At 34.3% G+C, this 12,146-nt stretch overlaps 1 protein-coding gene across 1 annotated transcript in view; it reads right to left on the reverse strand.

Moving 5' to 3' along the window:
• Nucleotides 1-447: 447 nt before the first annotated feature.
• Nucleotides 448-12,146, reverse strand: part of slc4a5a (solute carrier family 4 member 5a) — a 53,728-nt gene continuing 42,029 nt past the window's right edge. Inside the window, 9 exon segments of the mRNA XM_056456785.1 lie at nucleotides 448-515; nucleotides 518-575; nucleotides 577-627; nucleotides 4,071-4,139; nucleotides 5,558-5,630; nucleotides 7,524-7,702; nucleotides 9,556-9,717; nucleotides 9,808-9,921; nucleotides 11,388-11,579. Coding sequence (XP_056312760.1) covers nucleotides 448-515; nucleotides 518-575; nucleotides 577-627; nucleotides 4,071-4,139; nucleotides 5,558-5,630; nucleotides 7,524-7,702; nucleotides 9,556-9,717; nucleotides 9,808-9,921; nucleotides 11,388-11,579 — 966 coding nt within the window.

The raw sequence follows: 12,146 nt of genomic DNA on the forward strand, positions 1-12,146 counted from the left end.
ACCAGACGTTTAAACACAGGAGTTCATGAGTTGTTCAAAATGAGTTAATAGTCATGCTTTTTCAATCTCAAATTATTGGCTAATTAAGAAGAGCCATGAATGAGTTGATAACAATGTGCCCCTCCAAGTAAAGTCATGACATACTAATAGTTCTTGTTGGTCAGGTTGCACTTTTAATAATTATTATTCTCTCACAGAGCAAGTTACATTTAGATTAAAGTGTTATTTAATTATTAACAGACATGTACTAGCAGGTTATGAAGGCAGCCATTATTTAATATATGTTGTAGTTAAAGTTAGTTCTTGATTAGCGCATGCTTTAACTCATCATTAATTATAATAAGAAATGTTTAGTTTACATGTTAATAAATCCTTATTCAGATCTACTATTGTAAGTGTTACCCGAATATGATTGTATTATGTGTGGCAATGTAATGCAGTATGTTATCATACAATGACAGGGAAAGATGATGGCAGGAATGTAGATTTGAGGATCCAGAGTATTGCTAAGCACCAATCTGCACCAGTGTGAATAGATGTACTCTCCTGAGCGGCACATGACGCAGGTAAGAAAAAGTCTGGCTGGTGTTTCGCTGGCATCATGATCAGCTTGATCCTGTCCCAGAACTAATCAAGGACAAAGTTTTGATATATTAAAAAATAAATAACATCTTTCATTATCATTTCTCACACGATATCATTCACATATCACTAGTCCTGTTCAGACCTTTTGAGTGAAAGAATTCACTTAATAATTCAACTTTATGATTCTGAGTGATATGAATGATTTCTTTGCAAATTGTATGGATCTGGTTGTCAATGTTAATCATTCGGTTGCCGGCACTTTCGGGTCACAGAGGTAGTTGAAAACACATTCAAAACTGGGATTGCTTTCGTAGTGTAAACTAAAGCTGAACAATTTATCCTTAAAAAGATAGCAAATCAATTCAAACCACTCATTTAGTCTTATTCTTATTCTGAACAGTAATCTTAAGAATGTTTAAAGCAGAGAGAACAGTTGTTCATGTACATGGCTTAAGTCTTTTCAACCACACTTTTCTGGGTCACACATTCAAATTACCACAGGTATTACAGGGAAAAATGCTTATATTTGGAAATAAACACTGAAGTCTGCAGCAGTAGTCAAAATAGAGTAAATCGTCATTTCAAAGAAACTTGTACATTACATTGTATACCAGTAGTTGGCATCAAACAACTGTTAAAATGTCATTGAAACATTTGTTCAAAACAATGATTAATCCAGTAATTAAACAAGTCTTGGTGAATCTATAAAAAATTTATTTAATCAACCCAATCATTTATTATTTTTAAAATAGATTGCAGCAAATAAAAAAGAGAATCAGAACCTCTAGTCAATAATTTATTCTGTGTCTTTTATAATACTAATGTAAAAGAGTTTTGAGACATGTATAAAAAGTGCACCAAAACATTACTATTCAAATTGTGTTGTTCCAAAACATAGATTTTGGTTGAAACTGTCATTGTCATCCTTTTTCCACTTGATTTAACACTCACTTGTAACACATAAGCAGGGCCAGGTAGAATCTGTGAACTTTTTCTCTGCACAGTTTTGTAAATAAATGGCAGATTTTGAGATTATAGGAGCTAAAAGCTTTTTAATTTTTATTTAAGATTTAAAAGGCCTTTGTAATCAAACCTCTAGTTCCATAAACAAAGCTATAGTTGGTTTTTCATATAATACATCCACTAAAAGGACATAAAAAATATTACTTTACAAATTGTATTGTACACAAATCATATAAACATCTGAACATTTATTTATTATTCAATATTATAACGAAAAGAGAAAATGTATATAGTGCTGAGCATAAATAACAATAATATATTGTGCATCTACATTAGATTAGTCAGTACAAAAGCCCAAACAGGAACTAATCTAGCAAAACTCGTAAGATCACAGTTCAAAAATTAGTACACTCAAATGAATATGTTGGGGAAAAGTATTAAATAAATTTTAATTAAATGTATTTTCTTTCTCTTTGCAAATCGTTTGGTAACCAAACTCCTATTTGAATTATTACATAATTTTAATAAAACCTCAATTTAAATGCATCTAAATATATTGGCTATATTTGCTGGTAATTGGATAAAAATATTCATTTTGAAAAAGAGGTATACTCATTTCTGCTGAGCACTGTGTGCATGCATTTTTATTAGTAATAGATGGAATGACAAGGTCAATAATCTCCGGAAATCTGCAGAGTTTTCTGCGGATTCCTGTGGGCCTAGTTATAAGCAAATATTATGTAGAGCGTGGCAAAATCAGGCAGAAAGAATATGTCAAAATCTGAACACAATTGATAATAAGAGATGCATTGTGACACATTACTACCAGAAGGAAATGTAATGTGTCTTGCCTGGCCAGTGGTGATCACTGAAAAGGCATAATATCAGGCGGAAATGGAGAATTAGTACTTATCACCTTACAGTATTTTACTAACCTACGCTACCTTACAAAAGTCTTGTCGTCGATCCCAGTTGTAAGAGCAACAAATAATAATAACTTCTAGTTGATCATTTGGAAAAGTGGCAGAAAGTAGATTTTTCCGATGAATCACCTGTTAAACTGCATCCCAGTCATCACAAACACTGCAGAAGACCTATTGGAACCCACATGGAACCAAGATTCTCATAGAAATCAGTCAAGTTTGGTGAAGGAAAAATCATGGTTTGGGGTTATGTTCATTATGGGGCGTGAGAGAGATCTGCAGAGGGGATGGTAACATCAACAACCTGAGGTATCATGACATTTGTGCTGCCTATTACAATAAAACCACAGGAGATGACAAATTCTTCAGCAGGATAAAGATCCTTCTCATACTTCAGCCTCCACATCAAAGTTCCTGAAAGCGAAGAAGGTTTAGGTGCTCAAGGATTGGACAGCCCAATCACCAGATATAAACATTATTGAGCATGTCTGGGGTAAAATGAAAGAGGCATTGAAGATGAATCTTGATGAACTCTGGGAGTCCTGCAAGAACGCTGCTAGAATATTCTTTTTCCACTGCAGCATGCCTTTATATTCAATACTGTACATTATTTCGGTTAAGTGACAAGACTTTTGTCTCAGCAAAGTCAGACCTTACTGTCCTAATTAAAAAAAAAAAAATCAAGGCATGATCAAAATTTTATTTTGGTAAAATAAGCATAATCTAGAGGCCTTTCATATAAGCCACATCTGATACCAAATGATCAACTAGAAGTCAACTTATTATTTGTTGTTCCTAAAACTTGGATAGGCGACAAGATGTGTAAACTAAGAGTCTTGATACTCTAATGGTCAGTTACATATTGTTGGAAAAATTATAAAAAGTCAAAATAAAGTGTAACCTAAAGAGTCAAATGATCAACTTTTATGAAGCTTGAAAGCAAAAACGTCATGATAAGTAAAACATCCGCTGACCTGAACATTGTTTACCTTTTTTGCCCTTCTTTTAACTCCATTGTTTTACATCACTAATACACTGCAAATACATTCTCAAATCCACAAGCCAACACTTGTCAAATCCAAGCAGACATAAACCTAAACATTGGTATTCACTGAGCATATTGTAAAGGTCTCCGCTCAAGGTCCACCATTTTGCAATTGTCCACCTCTTGTTCTCGAGCTGACATTAAAGCTGACTACGAGAGCACAGCAAAGCAGCACCTGGCCACTGCCAAGCCACACTGCAGTCTGACAGCCTCATCAAAATGCAGCTCAAAATTGCCTGAGTAAACCCAGCCAGCATGCAAATAACCAATCCCATAACACCTCGCTCTTCAGTCCCCGTGCTGTCACAGTGTGAAGAAATCATTCATTTCCAATCATTAAACACAGTTGTAGCGCGCATGCAAATGAGTTTTACGCTCACACACAAAGTGCAGGTTGTGGTGTAGTTTGAAAGTTTGGCACGATATTAACATATAGCAGTGTCACAAAGCATAAATGTTCTTTGGCTTTCAGAGCTGCTCCAAACGGCTCAGTTGTGGCTGCGAGGGGAAGCAGGAGGGGTTGAGAAAAAGGTTAGATCCCTAAAGGCACTTACTTGGATGCCACTGAGAGAAGCAACGCCCATGTAGAGGAAAACTCCATACAGGACTGGCATAGGGATGAACTACAAACAAAGCAAAAAAAGTAGATTTCAGCTGCCAAAGCAACAGTAGTTATGCTTACAAGTCAACGTGAAGGGAAAACTAAAGCTGTAAATAAACATTTAATTTAAAAAATGTGAACTTTATATAACATTTAATAACTAACTCTTCCTTTTCTTACTTACGCCTTGCAAGATTGGATTATAGTAACTTGTAATTGAATTAGTTTTTACCATTGATTAAAAATAAGTGAATGACTTCTTACATGGGGCATTTTCAGTTTATAATAGTTGATTTTATGAAGGTTTTCTAAGAGAGTTTGACCTTTAAAAGCACAGTTCAGTTGCATTTTAATGGTACGTGAATAATAATAAAAATAGTTAAATGTCATGGCTATAAAGGTGTGATAGAGTCAGACCAACTGAAGATGACTTTCAGACTGCTATGCAATGTTTTACTTTAGCTTTGTTGTTGTTGTTATTATTATAATTTTTTTTTAGAAATTCAGCATATGTTTTAGTACATACATACAGTAAAATGTAAGTTTACAGACACTTTTGGGGTCAGAATGATGCATTAAAAAGAAATAAATGACAGTAAACACACTGTTACAAAGGAACAATCTATTCAAACAATCTTGATTAACAATCGTAATATTATAATGATGATAATAATTCGTATTAAAATAAGCCCTCAAGGATAACATGACACTGATCAATGGCGTGAATCAGCTTTGATATATCAAATTAAAATAAAAGTTAAAACAGATGAAAGTAGAAAAACATTAACATTAAATTATTTGGAAGGTAATAATACCAAACCACTTTGATGACAGACTTTGGCTGAGGCATTTTAAAAAGACAAAAACAATATTTCAGACATTTTTATAATGTGGTCGGTCTGCTGGTTTGTCCATTAATACTGTGTATTAAATATGATATAATATTAAATAAAAAAATTCCATCGTAGTTCGTCATAGTTCCATTGTAAGTGCATTTAATTTCTTACTGTATAAAAAGTTGATCCTTTTCAGTTTTTGATGTGCATTTTCAACATTTATTTTATTTCTTGAATTCATTTTCATGTTTTCATTAAGCATGTTGTTGTTTACGCAATATTTCAAAATACGCATAAAAATAAGTAGATGGAAACACAGCTACCGAGGACAGGCCAAAACCAGGATTGTAATAGTTACAGCTTTTTACTGTATTAATAAATAAAGCCATGGTGAACATTAAAAACATAGACAAAATCCCAGTTTTTAAAATGGTATTGTGAGCATTTGTTTATTTTTATCCATTTGAAATAAACAGTAGACCTGAATGAGATCAGATCATGCAAACAACATTTCTAAACACCATCCGTGATTAGAATTGCTAATCAACTCTACATGATAGGTCAGAATCAGTATTAATTATCTCTGTCATTTCTACAAGCTCACCTGCAGGATCGGGGCCAAGAAAATAGACACTCCTGTCAGCACGAAGACCAGGATTCCTGTCAGTCTTTGTTCCCTGTAATTGGAAGAGAAGAAGTAAGAGAGACACTACAGAGATAATAGAAGCATGCTGTGAGTAAAGAAATGGGATTTTGTATATATACTGAACTGCTACGTTTTTATTCTGTGTTCGCATAATCTGTATTCACATTAACAAATTAGCATGACTGTCAGATCATATTGTCCAGTGTCTTATTGTGCAATTTCTAAAACGCAACATTAGTCACTGATGAAAAGTGCCCATTTCACAACCAACTATACACTGTAAAAAATAAAAAGTTGCGTTAACTTAAAATTTTAAAGCAACCGGCTGCAAAGAAATGTTGAGTTTATTAAGCTTCAGTGGTTGAAGTTGTGCCAAATAATTTTTTTAAGTTTACTGAAAAGGCTGGTTTAAGTCAAGTATAATTTACGGACTAATTTGGCTCCAAATTAAACTCCAAATTTCTTTGCAGCCGGTTGCTTTAAAATTTTAAGTTAACTCAACTTTTTAACTGTGGTAAACACTCAAATGATCAAAAATCAAAATTTAAGTCTCCTTAACTGAATTTTTAACTTTCATTGAACAAACAGCTCCAAACATGCAGTTAAATCGTTTTTATGAGTAAATTCAACTCATAACTCAAAAATAAGTCCACCTAACTTACAATTTTAAACTGAGTTAACAGTTTGTAAGTTGAATTTTTACAGTCTATCAGTGACATAATTAGTTTATTGCTGCTGTCGTTTGAGGTTTGGCTTCAGTGTAAATTGATTACAGTTTGATTAAATTAGATTTTATGATAATCAATATGCTCTTATGTTGTAACAATCTACTACATTTTATCATTTATGGCTTTTTAAGAAATAAATAAAGTCAAAACGAGTTGTTTTTATTTATGACTCTTTTTACTTTACAGATAGTTTAATATTTTATTTTGGTTTACAAGTTGAAATTACTAGTTTAATGAGGATGTTACTGTTGTGATCATCAGCAGTGTTGCACTTGCAGACTGCTAGAGAACACTCACATTCAACTGCACTACATGTCCCATCACGCACCTCACACACACCAGTTCCAGTTCTCTCTATACCTACCAATACTCCCGTTTTCCCGGGAGTTCACCCTCGTGTTTTGCTATTTCTCCCAGAAAACTCCTGTAATTTATCCATTCATATCCCCAAACCCCCCCTCCCCCCCCCTCTTGATATTTTGTTTTTGGTTTGTTTGTTGGTGTTGTAAATACTGTACTTTGTATATACACAGTGAGAAGCAGTAGGGGTTGGACGCCACACTTTTCTTTTCTGTAAATATTTTCTCTTGTCAACAGTTTGATCACTGCCATAAAGATGACTTGTTTAAAACAGCAGAATTCTTTAAAATTGTGGTGCCACATAAGGCTTCAAAAAACAACCTGAGGACGTACTATTTAAAGATTTGATTTTGCTACGCCATCGAAGGCCGACGAGAAGCTACCGTCTTTGCCACGTTTGTCTCTGCCTTTAGATCACCAATATTGGCACCACCGTGTAGTTTACTCAATTCGGATCTGTTATTTGTGTTGAGTCAAAAGGATTGGATTCACAAATTAAACAGGAAGAGAGTGTGGCAAAAAGGCTGAGGTGAAGAGAACTGTAGCTAGAATTGGAAAGGGAGTTGCTTCGTGTGAATCGTGGGAAGTTACAAAGCAAAGTGCCAATCATTAATGTTTAGTTTGATCCATTAAGGTTATGGCTCATGTTCAGATTGGCATTTGCATAATTGGCATTTGAGTTCTCTACACCATCACTTTGGTCAAGTTCATCCCAGCATAGTTACAGCTAAAACCATTTTTTTTCCTGCATAGAGCACTCTCTGCATCAGACACTCTAAATGTAGGAGCACAATCCACACCTGCTGCAGTTGACAAACAAGTAGTGCGTGTCTCACCTCACACCCAAGAACTGTGGCTGTTCCCCTGGAGCACTAGACTCGCTCTCCATCTTCAGTGAATCAATGTGAGCGATGGAAATGACAGTGGCTGCAACATACCATGGCAGACCCATAAAAGAGCAGGCTGCCATCAGAATGCCAACCCACAATAGATCCAGGTGATACCCACAGCCTTTCTGTAAAAAAAAAACAGAGAGAAAGAATTTGAGGAAGTCAGTGGAAATAGACCTGGGGTGATTAAAGTGGCCATAGAATGAAAATCTGGATAGACATAGCTGAATAATAAGAGTTTAGTACATGATAATGACATACAGTGAGACACAAATACCATTGTTTCCTCATTCTCCTGTATGTGTAAAATCTCAGGCCAGTCGGAACATTATTTCCTATGTATGTGGGACTCTTATTTTGAAAACTTTACAGGCTTTAAGGAACATTAACAGGGCTGCCATACATGGCTACGGAGTAACGTTATCTCATACAGAGACAACAGATAAAGTCACTTTAACCTTATCTTTTTTTTTTTTAAGTTTAACGTGTATATTGTTGTATATATAAATGTTTTGTTCCTTAACATGAACATTTTCACCACTTCAGTTTTTCCGATTATCATTTGACAAGACATCTACTTAGTTTGTTCATATACAGTTGAAGTCAGAATTATTAGCCACCCCGAATTATTTTTTCCCCTAATTTCTGTTTAACGGAGAAACGATTTTTTTTCTACACATGTCTAAACATAATAGTTTTAATAACTCATCTCTAATTACTGATTTATTTTATCTTTGCCATGATGACAGTAAATATAATTTAACTAGATATTTTTCAAGACACTTCTATACAGCTTAAGGTGACATTTAAAGGCTTATTTAAATTAATTAGGTTGATTAGGCCGGTTAGGGTAATTAGACAAGTTATTGTATAATGATAGTTTGTTCTGTAGACTACCGAAAAAATATATAGCTTAAATGAGCTAATAATTTTGACTTTAAAATGGTTTTAAAACATTAAACTTTCCTTTTATTCTAGCTGAAATAAAACAAATAAAACTTTGTCCGGAAGAAAAGTCATACTGTAAAAAATTTCCTTGCTTTGTTAAACATAATTTGGGAAATATTTAAAAAAGAAAAAATTATTCAAAGGGGGCTAATAGTTCTGACTTCAACTGTATATTTCAGAGTTCATCATGCTGTGAGAGTGTCTGAGCTGAGCTGAGAGCAGAGCTCATTAATATTCACAACCCTTCCAAATAAGGCCAAAACTGAAGTTTTCCTTCTAGGCCCAATTTCTAGTTTCTAAATGGATTTTTTTTCTAGTTTCTAGATTGCATGTAACTAAGCCACATACCTTCTATGTATATGTCAGAAAACAATTTAAACAATGTATCAATGCATACTATGGCACTTTTAAAGGGGACCTTTTATGCCCCTTTTTACAAGATGAAAAATAGTTGAGTGTGTATGTCAGTTTCAGCACAAAATACCCCACAAATAATTGTTTATAACTCTTTGAAACTGCCCCTTTTAGGCTTTATTCCTAATTGTGCCATTTTGGTGATTGCTGCTTTAAATTCAAATGAGATTGTGCTCTTTTCAAAAGGGGGCGGGGCTATAAACACCTATGTGTCACTATAGCAGCAGATTAAAAACAGGACTAAAGTTATCTCTGTGAAAAACTGAAAATGTCAAAAGAAGTGTCTCAGAAGAAGGCAGTGAAGACTACGATGTTCATTTGTGCATCTTAAAACTCCACATTTATAATCCTCTTAGTCACTGACATTATCTTCAGCAGGTGAAAGCTCTAATGGCGGACGGCTGCTTCTCACTCAGGGCAGTTTATGCTAATGAGGGAGAGATTGTCACTAATGGGCAGCGATTTCACCCTACAATGACCTGTAAGGTTGAATATCAAATAAAGTGTTTCCGCAGACGTGTGATTAGTAAAAGTGTGATTATAAAAAACAGCTTAGCCCCCTTATAAAATTTGTTTGAATATTAGGTCCCCTTTAAAATAGCGGCAAACTACATACCTTTAATTTGTTTTCCTTCCGGTTGACGATAACAGCACTGATCTGCTGATCCATGAAGATGAGGATCGTGACGAGGAGAGCAGGGACGAAGCTTGCCAGGTAAACCCACCATGGATTCTTTCCGAATGGCATCACAAACCATCCTCGGTCAGCACGTGTGGGCTACATGATTTAAATTTTTTTTAAATAAAATTATAAGAAGCTTCATTGAAAAGTCACACAAATCAAGTTGAACTCAATTTATACTCTCACCTTGAACTCAGTGGGCACAATGAGTTTGGGTGTTTTCAGACCTATTAGCATGTCCAGACCCACAAACGTCATGATGGACATGAAGATGGAGAAGTCACTAATTAACTTCCTCAACTGGATAGACAAAAAAAATAGGTATTTTAATGAATATGAATAAAACACGTAGCAGAAATATAGCAGCACAGTGTTGCTAAATAGCTACATTTTCCCTGAACCCCAAGATCCTTTGTGTGGATTATGGGAATAACTTCCAATAAACTTTAACCAATCAGTGAAGTGCTTTAAAGGAGTGCGATCAATGAGGTGTCATTATTCTCCTCACAGTTCATCCATCCAATATCAATAGGAAAGCTATTATTTAACAAATGATTTTCAACAGACAAGGAATAAACCCGAAATCTCAAAGCAAGAATTTCCACAGCAATTTTACACACTTAAATGTAATATTACTGTAGGGAATACAACGAAAAAATAATCTTCAGAAATAAATTACTGTGAACTTTGCCAACAGATATGCTTGTGATGTTAAAATACCAAGCATAATACTTTGATTGTCATATTCTCCTGTGAATTTTTCATTTATTTTTTTTAACTGTTCTCAATTGGCCTAAGCAAGGATATTTTCACAGTAGTTCTTATAATATTTTTTTCTTCAGGGGAAGGTCTTATTTTTTAGTTGGGCTAGAATACATTTACATTTAGTCATTTAGCAGACGCTTGTATCCAAAGCGACTTACAAATGAGGACAAGGAAGCAATTTACACATCTATAAGAGCAACAGTGAATAAGTGCTATAGGCAAGTTTCAGGTGCGTAAAGTCTAAGAAGCAAAGCATTAGTAATGGTATTTTTTTTTAATATAATAAAAGCAGTTTTTGTTTTGTTTTTGTTTACTCTTATGGCTTTATATTTGATTGATTGTATATGTGACATTTATCAGTCAATTTGTGAGAGATTATGTTGGAATTGAGTTTGGCCTAAATTATGTTTTTGAAAGGCAAAAAATGTTTACAATTGAACACATCAATATTCATGTACTGTTATTGTGAAGTGTTACCATTCAGTTTAATGTGCAATTTAAAGGTTTAACTAAGTTATGTAAACTAGTCAAGTTTGGATAATTAGTTATTGAATAACAGTGGTTTGTTCTGTAGACAATCAAAAAATATATATTTCTAAAGTGGGCTGATAATATTGTCCTTAACATTGTTTTTTTAAATGAAAAACTGCTTTTAATCCGGGCTGCAAACTTGCCACCTTTTAATAAATTTGGCTGTTTTAATTGCAGAAACGAATGTCAATACCCACATCACCTTGTTCACCTTTCATGATTTTGCTTTAGGTGGCTTTATTGCTACAAAATATCCTACTGATCTTACAAAATCCCTTCTGTTATTATGATCATGCAGAATGAAAGAGCCAACATTTATGGTATGCAAGATACAGTTAGTCTCAAGGGCTTTGGCATGGCAGAAGGAAACTTTTAGATGAACAGACATGCCTAAGATACTAATGAGGACGCAGTGAAAGATGGAAGAGTACAAGTGTAAAATAAATATGAGTTTGATTCACGGGTCTTACCTTAGTGGGAAAGTAGCGACTAAATTTGAACTTCTTCAGAGTGACGGTCATGGTGTAAGTGCCGCAGAATAAAATAAAGGACATGAGAGCAAGATCCGGAACATATTTGCAGGATTGCCCCACCAGTGAGCCTCCGTACTTCACACACTCCTTCTTACTCAACTGAGTCCAGTCCAGAGCTGTAATATTGAACTGAGAAGAACAGGAGAAACGCAGAAAAAATAAAGGTAGAAATCAGGGACAGGAGGGAGGAATGTGGACAGGGCAAATATGGAAGGATTTTGTTGTGGAGAAACGGCAAAAAAAAGAGAAAAAGAGAGAATAAAAAAGGACAAGGCCAAACACAAAGTAATACAGCAGAGCAAGATGAAGAAAGAATGTCTTCGAAATAAACTAATTAGACTTTACTCATCAAGCCATATTATGAAACAAGTTATTAGTAGCTATGTTTCCCTCTGAAGTATTTTCATATGCATTTTTGGGATATTAAATTAAAAGAAATGCCAAATGGAAAGGCAAGAATGCATAAAAATGTGCAGAATATATATAAAATTCTAGAAGCCATGTCTTTTTCTGTTGTTGTTTTTTTATTGTATGTTGTCTGTAAGCTAAGAATAAAAATATCTTATTATCAAGGAATGAAACTACAGTGGTTACAGCATCTTACAGTACATTATTAGGGAGCTGTATGTAAGTATTTTTATCATTCATATGTTCATTTTCTTTTCGGCTTAGTCCCTTTATTAATCTAGGGTCGCC

This window comes from Danio aesculapii, chromosome 5 (genome assembly GCF_903798145.1).
Source record: "Danio aesculapii chromosome 5, fDanAes4.1, whole genome shotgun sequence".
Lineage (NCBI taxonomy): Eukaryota > Metazoa > Chordata > Actinopteri > Cypriniformes > Danionidae > Danio > Danio aesculapii.